The sequence below is a fragment of the Scyliorhinus canicula genome, chromosome 12 (assembly GCF_902713615.1).
Source record: "Scyliorhinus canicula chromosome 12, sScyCan1.1, whole genome shotgun sequence".
Lineage (NCBI taxonomy): Eukaryota > Metazoa > Chordata > Chondrichthyes > Carcharhiniformes > Scyliorhinidae > Scyliorhinus > Scyliorhinus canicula.
The window spans coordinates 56,662,559-56,690,501 of record NC_052157.1 but is presented as its reverse complement, the minus strand read 5'-3'; the positions used below and the strand labels follow the sequence as shown (position 1 = coordinate 56,690,501).

The window sequence follows — 27,943 nt, the reverse complement described above, 5'->3', positions numbered from 1 at the left end:
TGATCAACCTACCGACTGGCTAAAGTGTGGGAGACAACTTCGCGACTGAAACGTGAGATTGGCAAGATCATAAACATCGTGGGCAGCATGGTGGCACAGTGGTCGGCATGCTGTCTCACAGTGCCCTGACCCGGGTTTGATTCTGGCTTCGGGTGACCACCTGTGCGGAGTCTGCACATTCGCCCCGTGTCTGCCTGGGTCTCCTCCGGGTGCTCCGGTTTCTTCCCACAGTCCAAAGATGTTGCAGGTTAGGAGGATTGGCTGTGACCAGACAGCCAGGCAGCATGTTCAACGCTGAAAAAGAAATGGCTGAATGTTTCAGGTTGACGGCCTTCCGTCACAGCCACCAGGTGCTGCCCTACCTGCTGAGTACTTCCAGTATTTTCTATTTTAAATTCAGGTACTTCATACCTGGGAGCTGGTTAGCTCACTAATCCTCTCCTCACTCAATGCTGACAGAAATTCAATGTAGAAGGAGTGACTGGATCATGATTCCTTCCTTCCCTTGCCTGAGGCAAGAAAACTTAATTGTCCCAAACACTGCCTTGACTCAGGATAGACTGGGCAAGCGAACGTGGTGCGTGTCCCGAAGGTTGGCTAGTTTGCAAAAGTGGGTGCAGGGGAAAAAAGTTTGAAAACACTGAACTACAGTTTCCATCAAACACTCCCAGGACAGATAGAGCACGGGGTTAGATACAGAGTAAAGCTCCCTCTACGCTGTCCACATCAAACACTCCCAGGACAGATAGAGCACGGTGTTAGATACAGAGTAAAGCTCCCTCTACACTGTCCCCATCAAACACTCCCAGGACAGGTACAGCACGGGGTTAGATACAGAGTAAAGCTCCCCCTGCACTGTCCCCATCAAACACTCCCAGGACAGGTACAGCACGGGGTTAGATACAGAGTAAAGCTCCCTCTACACTGTCCCCATCAAACACTCCCAGGACAGGTACAGCACGGGGTTAGATACAGAGTAAAGCTCCCCCTGCACTGTCCCCATCAAACACTCCCAGGACAGGTACAGCTTGGGGTTAGATACAGAGTAAAGCTCCCTCTACGCTGTCCCCATCAAACACTCCCAGGACAGGTACAGCATGGGGTTAGATACAGAGTAAAGCTCCCTCTACACTGTCCCCATCAAACACTCCCAGGACAGGTACAGCACGGGGTTAGATACAGAGTAGAGCTCCCTCTACACTGTCCCCATCAAACAATCCCAGGACAGGTACAGCACGGGGTTAGATACAGAGTAACGCTCCCTCTACACTGTCTCTGTCAAACACTCCCAGGAGAGGTACAGCACAGGGTTAGATACAGAAGAAAACTCCCTCTACACTGTCGCCATCAAACTCTCCCAGGACAGGTACAGCACAGCGTGACATACAGAGTAAAGCTCCCTCGACTCTGTCCCCGTCAAACACTCCCAGGACAGGTACAGCACGGGGTTAGATACAGAGCAAAACTCCCCCTACACTGTCCCCATCAAACACTCCGAGGACAGGTGCAGCACTGGGTGAGATGCGGATTAGAAATTCCACATTTGGTCTGTGTAATCAAAGTGACGTCAGAAAGTAAGACAAGAAGAAACTGAATCAGGAGGAGCCCATTCAATAATGATCATGGCCAATCGCCTACCTCAAATCCCGACTTTCCCACCCTCTCCGTCAATGGCCCCAACAATCCATCAACTCCCTCCTCCCCCCGGTCTGGAATATACCCGACGCTGGGGAGTCTCCGGCTCTCTGGGTTGCAGAATCCCAGAGATTCACCGCCTTCCAAGTGAAGCCAATCCCCCTCAGCTCAACCCAAAGTGGCCGACTGCCCATCCTGGGACTATGACCCTCGTCTCCTCCCAGTTCCAGTCTCTATGACCGGGGTGCGGGGGGATCTAAGGTGGTGGGGGGGAAACAGTCTTACAATCTTTCACAATTGAGTCTGTCAACCCCTCTAAGAATTTGAGACGTTTCACCGAGATCCCCTCTCATTTGTCTAAAGTCCAGAGAATATCGACCAATTCATTTCAATCTCTCCTCATCAGGCAACCCCCCTCACCCTCCGGCTTACCCATCCCAGGAATCAGCCCGACCAACCCTCGTCTCACCCCCTCTACAGAAAGTTGATTATTCCTTAGGTAAGGAGACCAGAACTGGACATGGTGCTCCAGGGACGGTCTCGCCGAGGCCCTCTGTGATTTGCAGCAAGACTCACTGCCTCTTCTCGTCTAGTCTCTTTGTAATAAAGGGCAGGGATCCATTTGCCCGCCTCGCTCCTCGGCAGGTGTCTGCGAACCCTTCCCACTGACACCCAGCTCTCCCCTCAGCCTGATGTGTTCAAACCTGCCGTCGCTCCAATAAACATCTTCCTCTGTCGAGTTTGAGGTCTTGCAGGGTTGTCAGGCAGGACGGGTTACAGCCTAACGATGCCTTTTGCTGGGGAGTGTTACAGCCTACGGACGACATGGCGGGACAGTGGTTAGCACTGCTGCCTCACAGGGCCAGGGACTCGGGTTCGATTCTGACCTCGGGTGATGTGTCTGTGTGGTGTTTGCACATTCTCCCCGTGTCTGTGTGGATTTCCTCCAGGTGCTTGGGTTTCCTCCTACAGTCCAAAGATGTGGATTGGCCATACTGAAATTACCCCCTGATGTCCAAAATGTTTGGTGGGGTTGTGGGTTATGGGGATAGGGTGGGGGTTATGGGCCTCGGTAGGGTGCTCTTTCGGGGGATTGGTGCAGAGCCAATAGGCCTAATGGCCTCCTTCTGCATTGTATTTGTTCTGTGATTCTATTCTGTGATTTCAGGTCAATGCAGACCCCTCCGTCAAGGTGGGTTCCAATGCCAATGTGTCATTTACCGTCACAAATGCTGGGCCCTCTTCTCAGTACCGCATCCACGTCACGGACGACCAGAACTTCATTCAGTCCGAACCCATGAGGTGAGCGGTTACATAACTTCTAATTTACCTCGCTGACTCAGAGTGAGGAGAGGACTGAGTGCCCCGAGCCACATTGGCTGATGGTGCCAGGATCGGCTGGAAGGTAAAGTTGCGAGGCGACCACAAAGGGCCACGGAGGAGAGGGGGGTCGCGGATCAGTTACCGGGTGGGCAAACAATTGGCAGATGGAGTGCGACATGAGAAAATGTGAGCTTGTCCACTTTGACAGGAGCAATAGCAAAGCATCCGGTTATTTGAATGGATGTAAGATGGCAGAGCTCTGGATTACAGGAGGGTCTTGGTGTCACGCTGCGTGAATCACAAACATTCCGTCCGGATGAACAGCGCGCGATTAGGAAGGTGCACCCTGGGCAAGCGTGCGGTCAATTCCAGCCCCACTCATCCCAGAGTCACAACACAAGTGATTTAGCCATTAATTCTCAGAAAAATACTCCAAATTTCTGGCCGTTGGCTGCTCAATAATTACAGTCACCAGGTTTGTAAATTTAAACACAATTACTGTTTATTTATAACGAGAAGAATTATGAAAATACAACTGAATAGCAAGCTAACCTACTACCCTCTTTGACTGTCCCACCCATACACACAAGACAGACACACAAGAGAGTGGGAAGGAGTAAAGATAATAAGGATGAAAGTCAAAAGAGTCTTTGCTGCAGCCTGCTTTCTTCAGGGTGTGCTTGTAGATTAAAGTCTCAAAGTAGATTAAAGCCTGAAATGGTCAACTATGCAGTTTAGCAATATTACTTACAGCTTCTCTTGGAGAGGCCCTTTGCTTCAAATTAAACTTTGTCTTTCAGCCACTGCCTTTTCTGGAGAAAGAATTGGCTGGTTCGCACCAGCCTTTTCTGCAGGGAGAGAGTTGGTTCTCACAGTAGCTTTTTTGGTGAGAATTAGCTGGACATTTTTGTAGAGAGTTATCGGATTCCGAACCCTCCCTGCACAGCCTGTAACGGTTCCCCTGTAAACCGATTCATCCAGGCTTTCTGCCAACTCATTAACACAGGGGTGAATTCTCCACCTCCCGCAGCCAGGTGTCACTCAGCGGCGCGACGGCGCCGTCAGCAGGATTCTCCATTCCCGCCACCAGCAAATGGAATTCCCCACTGTTGCTGCCTTGCACCGCCGGGAAATGCTGCTTGCGGAATGGAGAATCCCACCAGCGGAGAATTCACCCCGCAGTCTTTCAGGAGAAAAGTGGTAAGACAATGGCCCCTCCCTCTCTAATCTGCCAAAAATGAAACTGAGAGCTCTTTAGGTCTCTGAACCATTTGAGTGGGATCAGATCCAATCACCACCTGTTACCGGGCAGCGCACCATCTTTTAGGCCGATTCGTTGGTTCCCAACCAAACCGAGTCATCATTGTTGTCAGTCAATCCGTAATCACCAAGGTGAACCGGAATAGCCCTTTTTGGAATCTTCTGTGTGAATTAAAGGTGCAAGCCACAGTTTCAATTAAAATGGCTGGCAGCCTTAAAGACACATGTCCATAAACCACCCATGGATCAAAAATGTAACGGCAAAACTAAAAGAAAGGGGGAATACAAGGGAATAAACAGGAAAGTCCCTTACAGAAGACAAATGGAATGTTTGTGTTTAGTGAAAGGGCGCCAGAACCTAAGAGCTGGAAAGTCTTGAAGCAACACTGCAGGGTTTTGGTGAGACCATCCCTGGAGTACCGAGTGCAGTTTTGTTCTCTTTACTCAAGGAAAGGTGTTTACCAGCACCGGGGGCAGTTCAGAGAATGTTCACTGGGCCAATTCCCTGGAAGAAGCTTGGAGAACGGCGGTTTTCTTTACAAGGAGAGGTTTAGCCAGTTTGGGCCCTGTGCCATTGAGGTTTAGAAGAGAGGTGATCTTATTGAAACAGATCAAATCCTTAGGTGGAGGCGGGAGGGGGGAGGTTTGACAAGGTGGAAGCAGCGAGGATGTTCCCCCCTCCCTCGTATGGGGAGTTGAGAATGAGTAGCGGGTGGGGGCACAGTTTCGGAATGAGGCGGACTCCCATTGGAGGTGGACCATGGGAAGGAATGCTTCTCCGCAAGGGTAGTCCGCCATGTGGAACTCCACCCCTCGCCCAGAGAGTGGTGGAATCTGTAGGTCACTGAATATATTCGAGGCCGAATGAGACAGGTCTCTGATTGGTGAGGGAGTCCGATGGTTATGAGGGTGGGGGGTGACAGACAGGAAATGTAAGTTAAGACCACAGTCAGATCAGTTTTGACAGCATTAAATGGGGAGGGGGGGGTGTAGGCGTGATGGGCCAATTGGCCTATTCCTGCTTCTAATTTGCATGGCCTATGATGTATACCCCACCCCTTAAATGAATAGACAAAAAACACTACAGTGTGAGGCTCCTTTCTGTTCATTCCCTTATTTCCCTTTTCTTTTATTTTGCTGTTAACATTTTTATCCATGGATGATTAATGGACATGTGTCTTTAAGGAAAGCAGCAGAATTTAGAAGTTACATGAGAGATCCCTCTGCTGGTCTGCGCTGGTTTGAACAAGAGCTGCAGACCTGTCAGCTCCGGAGAGTGAGATAGGGCGGGACTTGGCCGGTGGCCATTGGATTGGTCCAAAAGGCCACATTGTGCCTGGTAACGAGTGCTGATTGGATCCTATCCCAGTAGAATGCTTTTCAGAGTCCCAAGGAGTTTCAGTTTTGATTCTGGCAGCACAGAGGCAAGAACCGGCCATCTCTCTCTCCAGAAAGTCTGTGAGTGTTGTACTTTTGAAACTACAGAGGCCTGCACCGATTCACAATAAAAGAAAACTTGAGCAGAAAGAAAATTTTGACGAGGAGTAACGTGCTGGATACCACCATCAAAATTAATACTTTTTTCTTTTTACCTATGACTTTTACACCCCTCTGTGTTTGTCTTGTGTGGGTAGCAGGTCGTGGGGTGGGGGGGTGGGAGGCAAGCTAAAGTGGGAATTAGGTATCAGGTAATATTTAACAAGTTGTATTTGCTGCCTGTTTCATTATAAGTTCTTGTTGGAAATAAACAGTAATCGTGTTTACTTTTACAAACCTGGTGACTGTAAATAGTGGGCGGCCAAGGGCCAAAGATTACAGATATTTTTTGAAGAATTATTGGTTAATTCAATTGTATTGTGACTCTGGGGCACGTGAGGCTGGAATTGACCGGGCACTTGCCCAGGGCTGTCGTAACATAATTTGGGGACTTGTCTGAGACCTTTGGAACAGTAGACGACAAAGTTTGGGTGACAGAGTAAATTAAAAGAGAAATCAGGGTGGTAGTGATGTAAAAGGATGACTCCAGGTCAAGTGGGGCTGGAATTGACCATGCACGAGCACTGGGGGGTCATCACAACACTGTACTCCAAAGGCGGATCGCCAGGGCCCTGTACAGCCTCACCAAATCATCCTTGCTTTTATACTTCATTCCTCGTGCAACCACGCATGGGCCGTCGTGTCAACCCGTGAATTAGGCAATTCAGGCTCTATTCTGATGCGAGTTGATCCTTCAAGCAGCCCGAAGTCTTGCCAATAACCATTTCTATCTTAAGCCTCATTGTATCCCTCCTGTACTTTCAGTGTCCTTTCCAATTACTCCTCAACTAATCCCTGCAATCGTCCAGCCCAGGAGGCGGCCATTTGGTCCATCACACTGTATACTTGTATGCTCTGGCATTTCAAATGCTTATCTAAATGTTTCTTAATTGTTGTTAGATTTCCCGGCTCTGCCACCCTTTCAGGCATTGCGTTCTAGATCTCCATCACCCTCTGGGTGAAAATATTCCTCCTCAAAACCCCTCTAAACCTTCTGCCTCTTACCTCCACTCTATGCCCCTTGGTTATTGACCCTTCCTCCAAGGGGAAAAGCCCCTCCATACCGACATTATCTATGCCCATCATTATTTTGTACACCCCAATTAGGTCTCCCCTCAGCCTTCTCTCCTCCAGGGCATACAACCTCAGCTAACCAGCCTTCCTTCAAAACCAAAACACCCCAGTCCAGGCAACATCCTGGTGAATCTCCTCTACACCCTCGTCAGTGCAATCACCTCCTTCCTATAAAGTGATGAGAACTGCACACAGTACTTCAGCTGTGGCCTAACCAGCGTTTTATGCATTTCTGTCACAACCTCCCGGCTCCTCTCTTTTATGCCTCAGCTAATAAAGACAAGAATCCCTTACGCCTTCTTAGCCACCTTATCAAGCTGTGCTGCAGAGACACTCAGGGACCTTCCTTCTGGTGTATGAACGGTTGAGGGTAAACGTTCGCTCTCTCGCTCTCCCTCTCTCTTTCAGTCTGACGATCGATAACAACCAAACTGTGGAAGGCAACAGCATCATTTCGGTGCCAGAGGTGACAGAGCCAGGGACAGTTGTGACAGTCACAGTCGAGGCAAGATCAAGCCTCGATTTTGGTTACAGCATTCTCGAACTGACCGTCGTCAGCAGGGTAAGAGGACGTGCGAGATAGTGTAAAATCGAAGGCTCTGCTCATATGTGCCCAGGCCTGAGAGGGCGGGATTCTCCGGTGCTCCCCAGCCCTGCATGTTCCTTGGTGGCGCTCTGTTCACTGGGGCAGGGTCCTGTCTGCTCCCGCTGCTTCTCAGTGGGATTTCCCAGTGAAGCCGCCCCCGCAGCGCCAGCAAACCGGCCAAATCGAACCCTCGGTTAAAAGCTATCACTGAAACTTCACTCGTGGGCCCCATCAAAATGACAAATGGGCTAAACATGTCATGTCTCCAGGTGCCATCAGTGCCTTCGTGGAATTAGCACACCTAGTCAAAGCCCCATTGCATGGGTTGTCACTCCCCAGTTAACAGAGTTAGTATCTCTGGGTTGTTACCCATGCCACGTGCTCGCGAGACGAGGAATAGGGAGAGAGAAAAATTGAACACGTGGCTACAGGGATGGTGCAGAAGGGGGGGATTCAGATACCTGGATAATTAGGGCTCATTCTGGGATAGGTGGGACCTCGACAAATGGGATGGTCTACACCTGAGCCAGAGGGGTACCAATATCCTGGGGGGAAAATTTGCTCATGGTCTTTCGGAGGGTTTAAACTAATTCAGCAGGGGGATGGGAACCTGAATTGTAGCTCCAGTGTACAGGCGGTTGCAGTAGTGAGGTCATGAGTAAGGTTTCAAGGTCGCAGGAGTGTACCGCCCGGCAGGAAGGTGGTTTGAAGTACTTCAATGCCAGGAGCATCCGGAATAAGATGGGTGAACTTGCAGCATGGGTTGGTGCCTGGGATTTCGATGTTGTGGCCATTTCGGAGACATGAATAGAGCAGGCACAAGAATGGTTGCTGCAGGTTCCTGGGTTTAGATGTTTCAGTAAGCTCAGGGAAGGTGGTAAAAGAGGGGGAGGTGTGGCATTGTTAGTCAAGGACAGTATTACGGTGGCAGAAAGGACGTTTGATGAGGACTCGTCTACTGAGATAGTATGGGCTGAGGTTAGAAATAGGAAAGGAGAGGTCACCCTGTTGGGAGTTTTCTATAGGTCTCCGAAAAGTTCCAGAGATGTAGAGGAAAGGATTGCAAAGATGATTCTGGATAGGAGCAAAAGTAACAGGGTAGTTGTTATGGGGGACTGTCATAATATCCACTCATGTATACAATGAGATGCAGTCAGGCAGTGATTGACACTCAAGATGACCAATGAACACACAACACAAAACAACCAACCACCAGACAGGACACTACCACTACAAAGCCCTTGGGGCATTAAGACTCTCTCTCTCTCAGGACCCAGTGACTGAGACAGTCAGTCTATCACCATGCGGTAGCTAGTAAGTCTGGTCAAGCCAGTAAGAGGTCATCAGTTAGATTAGTAGAGTCTCAACCCACAGCTGAACATGTACAGCAGTCCACTAGTTAAGTAAAACAGTGTTGGATCATCTCCTGTGTCAGACGTCTGTTTCTAGCTTCACTGCATCCAGTTGCAGCCAACGTCGAACCAACCTGCCTAACACATCAGGGACTTTAGCTTTCCAATATTGACTGGAAACGCTATAGTTCGAGTACTTTAGATGGGTCAGTTTTTGTCCAATGTGTGCAGGAGGGTTTCCTGACACAGTATGTAGATAGGCCAACAAGAGGCAAGGCCACATTTGATTTGGTACTGGGTAATGAACCAGGCCAGGTGTTAGATTTGGAGGTAGGTCAACACTTTGGTGATAGTGACCACAATTCGGTTACGTTTACTTTAGCGATGAAAAGGGATAGGTATATACCGCAGGGTTAGAGTTATAGCTGGGGGAAAGGCAATTATGATGCGATGAGGCAAGACTTAGGATGCATAGGATGGGGAAGGAAAGTGCAGGGGAAGGGCACAATTGAAATGTGGAGCTTGTTCTAGGAACAGCTACTGCGTGTCCTTGATAAGAATGTACCTGTCAGGCAGGGAGGAAGTGGTTGAGCGAGGGAACCGTGGTTTACCAAAGTAGTTGAATCACTTGTCAAGAAGAAGGAGGCTTATGTAAAGATGAGACGTCAAGGTTCAGTTCGGGCGCTTGAGAGTTACAAGTTAGCCAGGAAGGACCTAAAGAGAGAGCTAAGAAGAGACAGGAGCGGACATGAGAAGTCCTTGGCAGGTAGGATCAAGGAATGACTAGGGTAAGAGTAGGGCCAGTCAAGGACAGTAGCGGGAAGTTGTGCATGGAGTTCGAGGAGATAGGAGAGGTGCTAAATACATATTTTTCATCAGTATTCACACAGGAAAAAGACAATAGATACAGGCTACTAGACTAGACGGGATTGAGGTTCATAAGGAGGAGGTGTTAGCAATTCTGGAAAGTGTGAAAATAGATAAGTCCCCTGGGCTGGATGGGATTTATCCTAGGATTCCCTGGGAAGCTAGGGGGGAGATTGCAGAGCCTTTGGCTTTGATCTTTAAGTCATCTTTGTCTACAGGAATAGTGCCAGAAGACTGGAGGACAGCAAATGTTGTCCCCTTGTTCAAGAAGGGGAGCAGAGATAACCCCGGTAACTATAGACCAGTGAGCCTTACTTCTGTTGTGGGCAAAGTCTTGGAAAGGATTATAAGAGATAGGATTTATAATCATCTAGAAAGGAATAACTTGATTAGGGATAGTCAACATGGTTTTGTGAAGGGTAGGTCATGCCTCACACACCTTATTGAGTTCTTTGAGAAGGTGACCAAACAGGTGGATGAGGGTAAAGCAGTTGATGTGGTGTATATGGATTTCAGTAAAGCGTTTGATAAGGTTCCCCACATAGGCTATTGCAGAAAATACAGAGGCACAGGATTGAGGATGATTTAGCGGTTTGGATCAGAAATTGGCTCGCTGTAAGAAGGCACAGGAATGGTTGTTGCAGGTTCCGGAGTTTAGATATTTCAGTAAGCTCAGGGAAGGTGGTAAAAGAGTGAGAGGTATGGCATTGTTAGTCAAGGACAGTATTACGGCGGCAGACAGGACGTTTGATGAGGACTCGTCTACTGAGATAGTATGGGCTGAGGTTAGAAACAGGAGCTTAATGGGAAATGTTCAACCTGGAGTTCAGTTATTAGTGGTGTATCACAAGGATCTGTTTTAGGGCCACTGCTGTTTGTTATTTTTATAAATGACCTGGAGGAGGGCGTAGAAGGATGGGTGAGTAAATTTGTGGATGACACTAAAATTGGTGGAGCTGTGGACAGTGCAGAAGGATGTTGCAGGTTACAGAGGGACGTAGATAAGCTGCAGAGCTGGGCTGAGAAGTGACAAATGGAGTTTAATGCAGAAAAGTGTTACGTGATTCATTTTGGAAGGAATAACAGGAATACAGAGTACTGGGCCAATGGTAAGATTTTTGGTAGTGTGGATGAGCAGAGAGATCTCGGTGTCCATGTACATAGATCCCTGAAAGTAGCCATCCAGGTTGATAGGGTTGTTAAGAAGGCGTACGGTGTGTTAGCTTTTATTGGTAGAGGGATTGAGTTTCGGAGTCATGAGGTCATGTTGCAGTTGTACAAAACTCTGGTGCGACCACATTTGGAGTATTGCATGCAGTTCTGGTCGCCGCATTATAGGAAGGATGTGGAAGCATTGGAAAAGGCGCACAGGAGATTTACCAGGATGTTGCCTGGTATGGAGGGAAGATCTTATGAGGAAAGGCTGAGGGACTTGAGGCTGTTTTCGTTAGAGAGAAGAAGGTTAAGAGGTGACTTAATTGAGGCATACAAAATGATCAGAGGATTAGATACGGTGGACAGGGAGAGCCTTTTTCCTCGGATGGTGATGGCTGCCACGAGGGGACATAGCTTTAAATTGAGGGGAGATAGATATAGGACAGATGTCAGAGGTAGGTTCTTTACTCAGAGAGTAGTGGGGGCATGGAATGCCCTGCCTGCAACAGTAGTGGACTCACCAACATTAAGGGCATTTAAATGGTCATTGGATAAACATATGGATGATAATGGAATAGTGTAGATGGGCTTTAGATTGGTTTCACAGGTCGGCACAACATCGAGGCCGAAGGGCCTGTACTGTGCTGTAATGTTCTATTCATCTATTGTTCAGTGTCAGTACTGAGGGTGTGCTGGACTGTCAGAGGGTCAGTACTGAGGGTGTGCTGCACTGTCAGAGGGTCAGTACTGAGGGAGAACTGCACTGTCATAGGGTCAGTACTGAGGGAGCGCTGCACTGTCAGAGGGTCAGGATTGAGGGAGTGCTGCACTGTCAAGAGGGTCAGGATTGAAGGAGTGCTGCACTGTCAGAGGGTCAGTACTGAGGGAGTGCTGCACTGTCAAGAGGGTCAGGATTGAGGTAGTGCTATACTGTCAGAGGGTCAGTACTGAGGGAGTGCTGCACTGTCAGAGGGTCAGTACTGAGGGAGAACTGCACTGTCAGAGAGTCAGTACTGAGGGTGTGCTGCACTGTCAGAGGGTCAGTACTGAGGGAGAACTGCACTGTCATAGGGTCAGTACTGAGGGAGGGCTGCACTGTCAGAGGGTCAGGATTGAGGGAGTGCTGCACTGTCAAGAGGGTCAGGATTGAGGGAGTGCTGCACTGTCAGAGGGTCAGTACTGAGGGAGTGCTGCACTGTCAAGAGGGTCAGGATTGAGGTAGTTCTATACTGTCAGAGGGTCAGTACTGAGGGAGTGCTGCACTGTCAGAGGGTCAGTACTGAGGGAGTGCTGCACTGTCAGAGGGTCAGTACTGAGGGAGTGCTGCATTGTCAGAGGGTCAGTACTGAGGGAGTGCTGCACTGTCAGAGGGTCAGTACTGGGGGAGTGCTTCACTGTCAGAGGGTCAGTACTGGGGGAGTGCTATACTGTCAGAGTGTCAGTACCGAGGGAGTTACAGAACGTGTTGTTGCAATAGAGAATCTCCTGAGGGAGTGATCCCTCTACAGTCACACAGGGCCCCAGCGATACCACCCTTGGAGCACCATGTCCAGTTCAGGCCTACTTACCTGAGGAAGAAGCTATTTCCACAGAGGGAGGGTGATGAGGTTTCACCAGACTGATTCCTGGGCCAGGCCCTGGGGGGTTGGGGCCGAGGGTTGTCCAATGAGGAGGGATTGAGGAGAATGGGTCGATGCCTACGGCCGTACTAGTCTGAAAACGCTCAATCACATCTCATCTCGGATGCTAAGCTGACACAGGCCTGGTTAGTACTTGGATGGGAGAGTGGGTCGGGATGGTCTGGAGTTTAGACTTGTGAGAGCAAATCTCATTGAATTCTCAGAGACTGTGTACTCCCAACGTCCCCCCACCCACTTCCAGACTGGAGAGTCAAGGACTGAGGGGAGGAGAGTCACAGCCCCAGGAAGGAGTGATGACCATTTTGGGCTGAGCTGAGGAGAAATGTCTTCATTCGAAGGGTGGCGAATCTTTGAATTCTTCATCCAAGCGAGCCGAGGTGGGAGTCCCCCTCGCCGAGTATATTCCAGGCTGAAGGGGGGGGGGTGGGATGGATGAATTGTTGGGGGTGCCGAAGGGGAGGGCGGGAAAGTGAGGTTGAGGTTAAAGGCCAGCCGTAATCGTTATTGAATGTGGGGTTAGCAGGCTCGAGGGACCAAACAGCCTCCCACTGCTTCTCATCGGCTTATGGGTTTGGAACTGCAAAACAGGCCCTCAGATTCCGGAAGTCCTGTTTCTGAGCGTCGGGTACCTTTCTCTGTCAGTCAGGTTGACAATGCTGACCCACATGCTTTACCAACAGATACAAGACCTCAGGCCCCCTATATGTGATGTCGTCGGCAGGATCAGTGAGTGCCCAGCGGAGCCCCTGGCACAGTGCAGCCTCCAGAGCTGGTCTCTCTCCGCCAAGTTCGTCAGCCACGGGACGGACCGGGTGTCGATCTACGCCCGTCACGGCAATGGCTCCCTCGACAGGGAAGAGACCCAAGATGGCAGCCAGATGGTGACGCTGGTGACCTTCAAATCCTCCTGCTGCTTCCCAAACGTGGAGCTGGTAGCCGTGGACAAGCTCGGGAATGTTGGGAAGTGCTCAAGCAGGGTCCGGAGCCGGGCTCCAAGTTTAGCCGCACGCAACGCGGCCATCCTGCTGGTTGCCGCCCTGGTGGCTTGCCTTGTCGGCTGACCTGCTTAAAACTGGCACTGGCGCCGGCCTTCTGGACATCGGACGCCGATGGCCCAGTGCTGGACGCGTAGTTCCCTCGTTACCATGACTGCAATTGTCAGTGTTTCATGCGCTCCTGCCATCTCAATTTTGCGTTAGGAATCGCATTTCACTCTCCCCGCACTCGGCCAAACTCAAGAAGCGAGTCAGCCGCAGCTCCCGGAGGCCGCACGTCCGCTGTTACACGCTGAATCTTTGCAACCCGCTTTGCACTTTGTCCTGCTCCCCCCACATGCTCCTCTGCGGCATGATCTTGCCAACGGACCCAACGCTAATATCCACATTTGGCACCGTGGTGGCGTGGGCTGGGGCGAGAGGGAACTGGGGAGGGGTTGGGTGGGAGGGTGGTGGGGGTTGTGTTGGATCGTGGAGGGTTTCCGTAGCCAAAAGCGAAACATGCAAGCAAAGATTCGACATGGGTATATTCCAGTGTGAGTGAATTTTTAATAGCTGTTGTAAGATTCAATTACTGCCAAGAAACCTTGGGGGAAAGAAAGTTAACATTTGCAAGTAGGTGGGGTTATGGGCTTAGGGTGGAGGTGAAGGAATAGGGTGGAGGTATGGGCTTAGGTAGGGTGCTCTTTCAAAGGGCTGGTGCAGACTCAATGGACCGAATGGCCTCCTTCTGCACTGTACATTCTATGATTCTATGTATTGAGATTAATGCCTTCAGGACGCAATTGCTATTTGTGATTCTTGATTCAAATTAAAACTCAGTAAAACTTCTACTTCATTTTTCTGACTCCTGGGTTGCAGCCTTCAATCCCACAGACCTCTCTCCATGTAACTTCCTTTGGATTGGAAATTGAGTTGAATATTCAAAATTACACTTTGTGGTGCCCCCTCGATCCTGTTACACAGGAACAGGAGGAGGCCCATGCATCCCCTCGATCCTGTTACACAAGAACAGGAGGAGGCCCATTCATCCCCTCGAGCCTGTAACACAGGAACAGGAGGAGGCCCATTCATCCCCTCAAGTCTGTTACACAGGAACAGGAGGAGGCCCATTCATCCCCTCGATCCTATTACACAGGAACAGGAGGAGGCCCATTCATCCCCTCGAGCTTGTTACACAGGAACAGGAGGAGGCCCATTCATCCCCTCGAGCTTGTTACACAGGAACAGGAGGAGGCCCATTCATCCCCTCGATCCTGTTACACAGGAACAGGAGGAGGCCCATTCGTCCCCTCGAGCTTGTTACACAGGAACAGGAGGAGGCCCATTCAGCCCCCTTGAGTCTTTTACACAGGAGCAGGAGGATGCCCATTCAGCCCCCTGGAGCCTGTTGCACAGGAATAGGAGGAGGCCCATTCAGCCCCATCGAGCCTTTTACACAGTAACAAGAGTAGCCCTTTAAGCCTTCATTCAAAGAAACAGGTGGAGGCCTATTCAGCCACCCCTCGATCCTGTTACACAGGAACACAAGCTGGTGACACAGGAACAGGAAGAGGCCCATTCAGCACCCTCGAGCTTGTTACACAGTAACAAGAGTAGCCCTTTAAGCCTTCATTCAAAGAAACAGGTGGAGGCCTATTCAGCCACCCCTCGATCCTGTTACACAGGAATACAAGTTGGTGACACAGGAACAGGAAGAGGCCCATTCAGCACCCTCGAGCTTGTTACACAGGAACAGGAGGAGGCTCATTCAGCCCCCTCGAGTCTGTTGCACAGAAACAGGAGGAGGCCGATTCAGCGTCCTCGAGCCTGTTACACAGGAACCGGGAGAGGCTCATTCAGCCCCCTCAACCCTATTACACTGGAACACAAGGAGGGCCATTCAGCTGTTCTGCAAAGAGGAACAGGTGGAGGCCCATTCAGTCCCTTGTCTGTTTCAGAGGAACAGAACAAGGCCCATTCAGCTCCTCGTCTCTGTTGCCCAGGAACAGTAGGAGGCTCATTCAAACCCCTCGAGCCTTTTACACAGGACCTGGAGGAGGCCCATTCAGCCCCTTGAGTTGTTGCACAGAAGCAGGAGGAGACCCATTCAGCCCTTTGAGCCTGCTACACAGGAAGAGGTCCATTCAGCCCCTCAAGCATGTTAGATGGGAACATGAGGAGGTCTATTCATCCCTTTTAGCATGTTACTCAGGAACAGAAGGAGGCCCATTCAACCAATCGAGCCTGTTACACAGGAAAATGAGAATGTCCATTCAGCCCCCTCGAGTCTGTTAAAGAGGAATAGGAGGAGGCTCATTCAATCCGCTCGAACCTGTTACACAGGAACAGGAGGAGGACCATTCAGTCACCCCTTGAGTCTGTTATACAGGAACAGGAGGAGGCCCATTCAGCCACCGAGAGGCTATTGCACAGGAACAGGAGGAGGCCCATTTCGCCCATCGGGTAAGTACACAGGAACAGGAGGAAGCCCATTCAACCTCTCGAGACTGTTACACAGGAACAGGAAGAGTTCCATTCAGCCACTCTCGAGCCTGTTACGCAGGAACAGGAGGAGGTCCGTTCAGTCCCGTGAGTCTGTTGCACAAGAAAAGGAGGAGGCCCATTCAGCCACTTGAGCCTGTTACACAGGAACATGAGGGGGCCCATTCAGCTGCCCGGAAAACAGGAACAGGAGGAGGCCCATTCAACCCCTCGAGCCTGTTTCACAGGAACAAGAGGAGGGCCATTAAGCCCCTTGTTATGGACCAGGGTTTAGAGAACTCCAAAATATATCATGGAGATGACCTGACCCACGTATTTTACGAGATTGTTGTATGGGGAGCACACGGCCCACTCTACAGGTGTGGTGCAGCAGAAATGGAAAAGTATTTAACTTTTAACATACATAAGACAAAAACCCTTTTTACAGAAGCACATCAGGTTTAAATTCTCTACTGAGAGAAGTTATCACTCTGAATTCACCAAATGATCTAGAGCTAGTCTTTAGATGGCAGAGAGATCAAAATTACACCTTCTTTGGCTGGCTGCATCTCCAACACTAAAACGAAACTAAAAAACACGGTCACACCCAAGCTTTTCCTCGAAGCAAAACTAAAAAGCAGAGCCAGAGCTCAGCTCCACCCACAGTCTGACATCACTGCAGACACTTGACCAGACAAACATTTCTTAAAGTGACATTCTCATGACACCTCCCCCCAAGAAAAAAAATAAACCATCAACTTCAAGATGGTTTCATTTTTCACCTTTTCTCTATCCTTTAAGGAATGCAGACAGTAAATATACATTTCTGTTTCAATAAACAACACACGCAAACAGGTACAAATACATAGTCCATTTTAGTTCTTCCTCCACCGAACTGGCTTCTCATCATCACATTCGAGACAAAGTATCGGCTAGCACGTTTCCTTGTCCTGCCACATGTATTATTTTTAAATGAAATGGCTGTAACAATAAACTCCATCGAAACAGTCTGGCATTGTTATTCCAGAATCGCTCCAAAAACGTCAATGGATTATGATCAGTATATATAATTGTTTCAGACCAATTGCTGGTCCCGTAAATGTGAAAATGTTGCAAAGCCAGCACCAAGCTCAAAGTCTCCTTCTCAATCGTTGAATACTTCTTCTGGTGAGAATTCAATTTCTTCGAAAAATAACCAATAGGCCGCTCTAGCCCTTCCGTTGTCGTCGTGTAGAAGCACCGCACCTACGCCCACATCACTCGCATCAACAGCCACTTTGAATGGTTTGGTATAATTTGGGATGACTAACAAAGGAGCAGTGGTTAACACAGCCTTCAGGCTGTCAAATGCCTGTTGACACTCCGCTGTCCACTGGAATTTGTTACACTTCTTGAGCAAGTCCGTCAGTGGAGTGACCACGCTACAAAAATTCGGTACAACTTTCTGGTAAAATCAACTCATACCAAGAAATCACATTATTTCCCGTCATGTCGAGGGTATCGGAAACTCCCCAATAATTTTTGTTTTCACATTCGTGGGGCCATTTGACCCTATCCGATTGTATGGCCACGGAAAGTGACTTGGGCTTTTCCAAATTCACTTTTGGCTAGGTTTATCACCAAACCCGCCTCCTGAAGTCGATCAAATAACTCCATCAAATGCTTCAAATGTTCTGTCCATGTCTGGCTAAAAATTATCATATCGTCGATGTATACCACACAATTGGGTAATCCTGACACAACTTTGTTAGTTAACCATTGAAATGTGGCTGGGGCGTTTTTCATGCAAAATGGCATAACTTTGAATTGGTAAATCCGAACTGGAGTCACAAAAGCTGTAATGTCCTTCGCCCTTTCGGATAAAGTGCCAGCAACATTTAAGTATATCCAATTTGGAAATAAAAACGGATTGTCCCACCTTCTCAATGCAATCCTCCAAGCGTGGGCTAGGATAAGAGTCCATTCTTGCAACTGCATTAACCTTTCTATAGTTCACACACAACCATTGGGTACCATCCGGTTTTGGTACCATCACAATGGGTGAGCTCTATTGGCTGCAACCCACTTCAATTATGCCATTTTTAAGCATACTTTCAATCTCTTTGTCAACCTGTGCTAATTTTAAAGGGTTAAGTCTATATGAATGTTGTTTAATTGGAACAGCATTTCCCACATCTACATCATGTGTAGCCATTTTATTACTTCGCAATTTATCTCCGCAAACTTGCCCATGTGATATCAATAACTCTTTCAGGTCAGTCTGCTTTTCCTCTGGAAGGTAACTCAACAATTTATCCAAAATTTTAAGAACATCCTCATTTTCCAATTTAATTTGAGGTATGTCAAATTCAGTCATCTGGATTTGGTTCATCGCTTTGAGTTAGAATCATTAAAACCTCCTCCTTTTGCTCCCCTTCCCTTTCAAAGTACCTTTTAAGCATATTCACATGACATTTGAGCGTTCCTTCTATCCGGCGTTCTTACCACATAATTCACCTCACTTAATTTCCTTTCAATCTGATAAGGTCCACAAAACCTAGCTTTTAAAGGTTCACCTACCACTAGCAACAATACCAAAACATATCTCCATAGGCAAAACTAAGAACTTTGGATTTTTTGTCCGCCATCCGTTTCATCACATGTTGTTCACCTTTTAAATGCTGTCTAGCCAATTCACCTGCCCTATTTAATCGTTTCCTAAAATTTGACACATAATCTAATAACGTAAGTTCCGACTGCTCACTCAACAATTTTTCCTTAATCAATTTAAGTGGTCCTCTTACCACATGACCAAAGATTATCTCAAAAGGACTGAATTTGGTTGACTCATTAGGTGCATCCCTAATTACAAACAGTACGAATGGAATTCCTTTAACCCAATCCTGTGGATAATCTTGACAATAAGCCCTCAACATTGTCTTTAATGTCTGATGCCACCTTTCTAACGCTCCCTGCGATTCTGGGTGGTACGCAGTTGATTTATATTGTTTTATTCCTCAGCTATCCATAACTTCTTTGAATAACTTGGAGATAAAATTTGATCCTTGATCCGATTGTATTTCTGTGGGTAGTCCATATCTAGTAAAGAATTTAAGTAACTCCCCCACAATCGTTTTAGCTGTAATATTGCGTACTGGAATGTGTGACATTATCAACAAAATTTAACTAAATCTGGATGTAATCCAGACCAATAAAAATGTTTTGATATTTTAGCTTGAGTTTTCCTTACTCCCAAATGACCCCCCACTGGTACCTCATGTGCTACTCGCAACACCTCCTGTCTATACCCTACCGGCAATACCACTTGATGAACCTCTGCCCACATTTCATCCGCCTGCATATGTAAAGGTCTCCATTTTCTCATCAAGACATCACTTTTACGGTAATAACATTCTGGTATACACTCAGATTCCTCTTCCATGTATGCTTTCTGATACATCCGTCTAACTTCTACATCTTTCTGTGCCAATTTTCCTGAATAAAAATATCTGCCTCGTCCTCCACCTGTTCTTTTCCAACCAGCTGATCAAAAATCATTTCTGATAATGGCACATCATCTTTATCTTCACTGATTTCTCCTCTTGTCTTAACTTGTGACTTTGCGACCTTGTTACTACACAATCCGGAAAAATCCCAGGAAATTCGCCCTTCAACACTTCAGTTGTCTGATTTTCCACTGGCTTATCAACCACAGTAGGCATGACTCCCACCTGCGATCCAGCTATATCATAACCCAAGATAAACTGTATTCCTGGACAAGATAGTTTCTCTATTATTCCTACTACCACTTCACTCTTCACTGGACTTTCCAACCTTACCTTATGTAATGGAACACTACTCTTTCACCCTGAATTCCACATATTACCACCTTTTCTGGCAATATTCCTCCAAAACTACATAACTCCTCATCTCTTACCATCAAAGATTGACAAGCTCCCGTATCTCTTAAAATTGTGACTTCTTTACCTTCTCCTCCTGATACACATGGGTGAACTTTGCCCACACAAGTAAATTATTTGAAGAGATCTGCCACCTTCTTATCAATCACCTCTTGATCAGGCTGTGCAATCTTTTGCACCTCCTTCGCTTCACTTGGGCTTTCCTTTACCACTTTAACAAACCCTACTGTCTTATCCTGTTTTACCATATCAGCCTTCCCAGTGATTTTCATGTCTCTTCCACCCACCTGGATTTCCTTTTTAATCTGAGGTACACTCCCCTTATAATCTCCCATCAGATCACCTTTACCTCTTGAGTATTTCTCATGTCCCCAGTTTCTATCCCTCACAGGCTGAAACTGATGTCATAAACCAAACTTTGATTCATGAACTCATTCATAATCATCTACCATTTCTGCTGCTAATCTCGCAGTTTAAACCTCTGCTCTTCCACATCAGGAATTGAATTTTTAAACTCCTCCAAAAGTATAATTTCTCTGAGAGCTTCATACATTTGGTCTATTTTCAAAGCCCTTATCCACCTATCAAAATTACTCTGTTTGATCCTTACAAACTCCATGTATGTTTGACCAGGTTCTTTCCTTAAATTTCTAAACCTTTTGTCTCTAGGCTTCAGGCACTAGTTCATAGGCACCTAAGATGGATTTTTTCACCTCCTCATATGTCTCAGATACCTCCTCTGATAGTAATACAAACACTTCACTCGCTCTACCAACCAACTTTGTTTGAATCAGTAATACCCACATCTCCTGTGGCCATTTCAGTTGTTACTTTCTCAAATTAAATGAAAAAGGCGTCTACCTCCTTCTCATCAAACCTTGGCAATGCGTGGACACACTTAAATAGATCCCCACCAAGCCTTCGACTATGAAACTCTTTCGCTTCATTCTCTTCATTATCCTCCAATTGTACGTTTTTCTTTCTTCCGCCGATGTTAACTGACTGTCATGTTTCATGGCCATTTTCCGAAGTTCAAACTCTCTCTCTTTCCCTCTCTTCTCTCTCTCTATCTTTCTTTTTCCTCTCTCTCTCTTTCTTTTTCCCTGATCTGCATTTCCCATTCTCTTTCTTTGTGTTCTGCTAGGGCCATTCTTTATTTTCTCCTTTCTTCTCTCTCCTTTTCTTTTTCTTCTCTATCTCTTTCTCTTTTTCTTTTTCCTCTCTTTTTGTATTCAAGCTGCTTTTATTCTTTTTCATGTTGTGCTTGATTTGTGTCAGACTGTATCCCAAGCAATTTTAAATGCTCAGCTACCGCTGTAAGTACCGCATGTTTTTGTACCTTGGCAGGTAATGTTAAATGCAATACATTTGCCAAATCTAACAGCCTGCTTTTAGTCTCTGTCCATAAGGTCCTGCGTGTGACCATCTCCACCCTCAAAAACGTCTGAGCCTCTGAAAGAGCCATTCTCCACAACACATTCCCTACTTAAACTAAAATATCATACCTGAAAAGCTACCACAATATGCTCACCCCTCGTCTTTAAGTTCGCAAAGCCAACCCAATTGATAGACTTTTATCCCGGACGAGCCCCCAATTTGTTAGTGGCCAGTGTTTAGAGAACTCCAAAGTATTGTTATGGGCCAGGGTTTAGAGAACCCCAAGTGTATCATGGAGTTCACCTGACCCACAATGTTTAATAGATTGTGGTATGGGGAGCACACGACCCACTCTACAGGTGTGGTGCAGCAGAAATCTAAAAGTATTTTTTAAAGCAAAACAAGGTTTATTCTATGTACTCAGTTAATCTTTTTAAAACATACAGTGAACATCTTAGCAACCATCAATTCAAATACAATCCTCAAAGAGTTAAACACTCTTAAATAATCCTTAAACTTTCCTTTTAACATCCATAAGACAAAACCCCTTTTTACAGAAGCACATCAGGTTTAAATTCTCAACTGAGATCAGTTATCACTCTGAATTCACCAAATGATCTGGAGCTAGTCTTTCGATGGCAGAGAAATCAAAATTGCTCCTTCTTTGGCTGGCTGCAACGCCACCACTAAAACAAAACTAATAAGCACAGACACACCCAGGCTTTTCCTCAAAGCGAAACTAAAAAGCAGAGCCAGAGGTCAGCTCCACCCACACTCTGACATCACTTGACCAGACAAACATTTCTTAAAGTGACATTCCCATGACACCCTCAAGCCTGTTCCATGGGAATATGAGGAGGCCCATGCATCCCCTCATGCTGCTCAGGAACAGAATGAGACCCATTCAGCCCCTCATGTCTGTTGCAGAAACAGGAGGAGGCCCATTCGGACCCTATCGAGCCAGTTACCCAGGAACAGGTGGAGGCCCATTCAGTCATTCAAGTCTGTTACACGGGAATATGTGGAGTCCCATTCAATCCCCTCGAGCCTGTTACACAGGACCCAGAGCGCACCATTCAGCACCCTCAAACCTGTTACACAGAAACAGGAGGAGTACTATTCAGCCCTCTCCTGCCGATTACACAGGAATGGCAGGCTGGGGTTAAATCATGAGCTGATCACAGGAACAGGAGGACCATTCTCCACCTTCCTCCCACCGAGTCTGTTACCCAGGAACAGGAAGATGTCTAATCAGACCCTGGAGTCTTTTACATAGGAACAGGAGGAGGCCATTCAGCCCTCATGAGCCTGTTACACAGAAACAGGAGAAGGCCCATTCAGACCCGCGATTCTGTTGCACAGGAACAGGAGGAGGCCCATTCAACCTCTTGAGCCTGTAACAAGGCAACAGGAAGAGGGCCATTCAGCCCCCTCAAACCTGTTACAAAGGAACAGGAGGAGGTCCATTCAATCCCCTCAAGCCTGTCACACAGGAACAAGAGAAGGCCCATTTAGCCCCCACAGGCCTGTTACAAAGGAACAGGAGGAGGCCCATTCATCCCCCGCTTGAGCCTGTTACACAGGAACATGTGGAGTCCCATTCAGCCCGTCAAATCTGTTACAAAGGAACAAGAGAAGGCTCATTCAGCCCCCTCAAGCCTGTTCCTTTGTAACAGGCTTGAGGTCCATTTAGCCCCCTCAAGTCTGTCACACAGGAACAAGAGTAGCTCATTCAGCTACCTCAAGCCTGTTGCACAATAACAGGAGGAGGTCCATTCAAACCCCTCAAGCCTGTTAAACAGGGCCTGAAGGAGGCCCATTCAGCCCCTCGAGTTGTTACACAGTAACAGGAGGAGGCCCATTCAGCCCCGCTCATGCCTGTGCATAGGAACAGGGGTCGGCCCATTCGATCTTGCTCGAGCCTGATACATAGCAACAGGAGGAGGTCCATTCAGCCCCGCTTGTGCCTGTTATACAGGAACAGGAGGAGACCCATTCAGCCCCTGGGGTATTTTACACAGGAACAGGAGGAGGCTCACTCAGTCCCTGGAGTCTTTTACACAGGAACAGAAGGAGGTCCATTCAGCCTCTGTCGAGCCGGTCACAGAGGAACAGGAGGAGACCTGAGGCCAACACTGCTAGGGTGGTGACCGCAGTAGAGAGCCTAACGCACAATGTCGGCACCATAAACGAAGGTGTCCAAGGTGTGGCACAGTCTGTGATGGCCATGGCTGAGGGTCTCAGCAGAATGTCCGACTCGCTTGGAGATGTTACCCAGTACCAGGCTGACCTTGATGAGGTTCTACGGGAAATGTCCCGCTCTCAGATAGGCATGGCTGAGACACTGTGGAGCTTGTTCCAGCCGCAGGTGGTGAAGGGGGTGTCCTGAGATGAGACCCCTTAAAACTGAATAGTTAGGGTAACACTAGAATAGTTCTACATAAGTTAGATTATTAAGGATTGAGGCTCATCGTATAAAGTATATCCAGTAATCATTAACCATTAAACATGTATTTTTAGGACATAGCAATAACAAGCATTCAAACTCTTGCTACAAGCAGTGGCCACAATGCATGACGGGATTTAAGCCAGCTAACTTGCCCATGTTTTTCAGACAAACATGGATTTGCAGTAGTAGTATGGTCAGCAATAACACAGTCAACTCAGTAAACAGTTTTTATTAGTGTCCCCGATGTCCTGTCTTCGACAATTCATGGTGTAAAGAGGAACCAACTTTGGTATCCTGCCCCTGGATGAACAACGAGGTGGACAGGAACTGACTGTGACATGTCGGATGGGAATGTCAGAAAAACAACTTTATAAAAGACACGGTATCTTAGTAAACAACAGGTGGCAGGATGGGGTTAAATCATGAGCTGATCACAGTCATCATTTGATTTAGCCTAAATTTTACTGGTCAATATAAAAGTGACAGCTTCAAGGATTGGATCAAGTCCATCTGGGGTGGGCTATTAATTTTTGGGAAACTCTACACTTAGCGTTTTCACCAGTGTCAGACAGATTGATTTTGGTATTTATCCAGATCTCGCTCCCATGCGCATGGACCAAGCTCGGAATAATAAAGCCGTCTTAACTGGGTTGATGTGTGCCTGCAGATCTGTGTGTTCAGCTGAGCTGTAACATAAAAGCTAGCTCAATACTCAGGCCTTGGAAACGCTCCTACAGGTGGGCATTGGCGAGGCGCTGTTGAGCATGGCCCAGCCACCGAGGAGCATCACCGATGGCAACAACATGATGGTGCAAGCATCGGGGAGCCTCCAGGGTTGGCAGAGCCAGATGATGCAGTGACAGCTGGTGCTCAAACCCGCTGCCCCTCTGCCCCAAGGTGAACCCCAGGGTCCTATGGGCACCAACCGGGAGGAGAGGGCGCTAAGTGCCAACCCGGACCCGTCCCATGGAGTGGCAAAGATGGCCACCAGCTCCCCCGAGTTCCAACCCTCTGATGAGGCCATGTCATAAGAACATAAGAACTAGGAGCAGGAGTAGGCCATCTGGCCCCTCGAGCCTGCTCCGCCATTCAATGAGATCATGGCTGATCTTTTGTGGACTCAGCTCCACTTTCTGGCCCGAACACCATAACCCTTAATCCCTTTATTCTTCAAAAAACTATCTATCTCTATCTTAAAAACATTGAATGAAGGAGACTCAACTGCTTCACTGGGCAAGGAATTCCATAGATTCACAACCCTTTGGGTGAAGATGTTCCTCCTAAACTCAGTCCTAAATCTACTTCCCCTTATTTTGAGGCTATGTCCCCTAGTTCTGCTTTCACCCGCCAGTGGAAACAACCTGCTCGCATCTGTCCTATCTATTCCCTTCATAATTTTACATGTTTCTATTAAATCGCCCCGCATCCTTCTAAATTCCAACGAGTACTGTCCCAGTCTACTCAACCTCTCCTCATAATCCAACCCCTTCAACTCTGGGATTAACCTAGTGAATCTCCTCTGCACACCCTCCAGTGCCAGTATGTCCTTTCTCAAGTAAGGAGGCCAAAACTGAACACAATACTCCAGGTGTGGCCTCACTAACATCTTATACAATTGCAGCATAACCTCCCTAGTCTTAAACTCCACCCCTCTAGCAATGAAGGACAAAACTCCATTTGCTTTCTTAATCGCCTGTTGCACCTGTAAATCAACTTTTTGCGACTCATGCACTAGCACACCCAGGTCTCTCTGCACAGCGGCATGCTTTAATATTTTATCACTTAAATAATAATCTCGGGGTCAGCACATGGGACAGGGTGGCATGGCTGTGCATGTGCCGTTGACAAGTGAGCCGGTGACCTCCGGCATCAGAGGATGCCTGCCAGGGGCATCAATAGCCACGCGACGAGGTAGGTGGCTGGCTGCCTCCACCTGCATCCTGGGGACACACCTAGACGTAGCTGTAGAGCTCGGAGGGTAAAGCACATCGACGATCGCTGAGGGCACCGGGAGAGAGGAGGGGGGAGCTAGGTAGGGGATGAGGGGGGAATGGGGGAGTGAGGGATGGTTGAGTGGGGGGTGGGGGGGGTGAGGGGCGTTGAAGAGGGGATGGCGGCACCATCGGGAGAATGAAACATTAAAACTCCTTACCATAACCAGTATGACGCCTCTGTCACTTTCTTCTGCAATGCTGTGTAGTTACATTGTATATTTTGTGTTGTCCTATTATGTATTTTCTTTTCTTTTCTTTTCATTTACTTAATGATTTGTTGAGCTGCTCGCAGAAAAATACTTTTCACTGTTCCTCGGTACACGTGACAATAAACAATCTAATCTTAACCCTTGGCCCATCTCTTCAGGCATCCCCCACCCCCAGTAAGGTATGGATGACGGACCAGGCCGCATCTATGTGAAACCGGCTTGCGAGAGTCTCGCTGCTGCCACCTGTCCTGTACCCGCTGGCCTGCTTGGCGATTGTCGTGCAATGTCCTTCAGGGGAGGTCCTGGAACACCGCACCACCTCGGACTCCATCCTACTGTCCCTGATGCATCTGGTGGGCAGCGGGCAGAGCAGGGCGGCACCATGCCACCCGGCACGCCCGAGGGAAGCCGGCCACATCCAGGCCGGGCCGCCGCAGGAAACGTGCGCCAACGGGGACCCTTGTCGCAGGGCAGGAGTCTCAGCAGTCCACCTCCACACCATCTGGGGAATCAATCACGTAGGCGTAGCGACAGGGCCCGTAAGGCCAGAAGGTTAGACACTGAGTAAGTCTGCATGGGTGCAAGACACAGTTCAGCAAGGGCACATGTGAGGGCTAGGGCACATAACTGTACAAATTAAACACTGTTTATCACTGATGGAAGCTGCCTCAGTGCTGTGTCTGGTGTGTGCGGGGTGGGGAAGGAGATTGGTGCCATTGTGGCTGAGGGGGTGATGGAACATTCAGCCCTGGTGTGTGTGCCGTGCAGCCCCAGGACCCTGCCCCCCCCCCAACCCCGGAGGTCCACACCATCCCGCCCCCGGCTGAAAGGTGTTGGGTCTTAGCGTGTGCATGAGTCAGAAATTGTCGAACGATTTGGAGCTCAGAGCTCATCGCACAGCAGGCTGTCATCATCCTCCATACCATGGACCAGACCCAAATATGTGCTGCCAGCTCGATGTGCCGCAGGCTAATGTGTAATGGAGAGGTATTGTGCATGCGGGTGTTGTGGTGGGGGAGGGGAGTGTGGTCGTTGGTGGGGAGGTGATTGTGGTCGGTGGTGGGGGAGGGGAGTGTGGTCAGTGGTGGGGGAGGGGAGTGTGGTCAGTGGTGGGGGGAGGGGAGTGTGGTCAGTGGTGGGGGAGGGGTGTGATTGGTGGTGGGGGAGGTGATTGTGGTCGGTGGTGTGGGAGAGGTGAGGGTGGTCGGGGTGGGGGAGGTGAGTGTGGTCGGTGGTGTGGGAGAGGTGAGGGTGGTCGGTGGTGGGGGGGAGGGGAGTGTGGTCAGTGGTGGGGGAGGGGTGTGATTGGTGGTGGGGGAGGTGATTGTGGTCGGTGGTGTGGGAGAGGTGAGTGTGGTCGGCGGGTGAGGGGAGTGTGGTCAGTGGTGGGGGGAGGGGAGTGTGGTCAGTGGTGGGGGAGGTGATTGTGGTCGGTGCTGTGGGGGAGGTGAGGGTGGTCAGTGGTGGGGGAGGTGAGGGTGGTCGGTGGTGTGGGGGAGGTGAGGGTGGTCGGTGGTGTGGGGGAGGTGAGGGTGGTCAGTGGTGGGGGAGGTGAGGGTGGTCAGTGGTGGGGGAGGGGTGAGGGTGGTCGGTGGTGTGGGGGAGGTGAGGGTGGTCAGTGGTGGGGGAGGTGAGGGTGGTCGGTGGTGTGGGGGAGGTGAGGGTGGTCAGTGGTGGGGGAGGTGAGGGTGGTCAGTGGTGGGGGAGGGGTGAGGGTGGTCGGTGGTGTGGGGGAGGTGAGGGTGGTCAGTGGTGGGGGAGGTGAGGGTGGTCGGTGGTGTGGGGGAGGTGAGGGTGGTCAGTGGTGGGGGAGGTGAGTGTGGATGGCGGGTGAGGGGAGTGTGGTCAGTGGTGGGGGAGGTGAGTGTGATCGGTGGTGGGGGGAGTGTGGTCAGTGGTGGGGGTGAGGGGAGTGTGGTCAGTGGTGGGGGAGGGGTGTGATTGGTGGTGGGGGAGGTGATTGTGGTCGGTGGTGTGGGAGAGGTGAGTGTGGTCGGCGGGTGAGGGGAGTGTGGTCAGTGGTGGGGGAGGTGAGGGTGGTCAGTGGTGGGGGAGGTGAGGGTGGTCGGTGGTGGGGGAGGTGAGTGTGGATGGCGGGTGAGGGTAGTGTGGTCAGTGGTGGGGGAGGG

General features: G+C 48.9%; 1 protein-coding gene across 1 annotated transcript in view; it reads left to right on the top strand.

Moving 5' to 3' along the window:
• The window catches only part of LOC119974965 (von Willebrand factor A domain-containing protein 7-like), an 89,626-nt gene extending 75,379 nt beyond the window's left edge, over window positions 1-14,247 (top strand). The window contains exons 15-17 of the mRNA XM_038814355.1: window positions 2,804-2,937; window positions 7,237-7,390; window positions 13,109-14,247. Coding sequence (XP_038670283.1) covers window positions 2,804-2,937; window positions 7,237-7,390; window positions 13,109-13,489 — 669 coding nt within the window. The 3' untranslated portion in view covers window positions 13,490-14,247. The remainder of the gene's footprint in view (window positions 1-2,803; window positions 2,938-7,236; window positions 7,391-13,108) is intronic.
• Window positions 14,248-27,943: the final 13,696 nt, after the last annotated feature.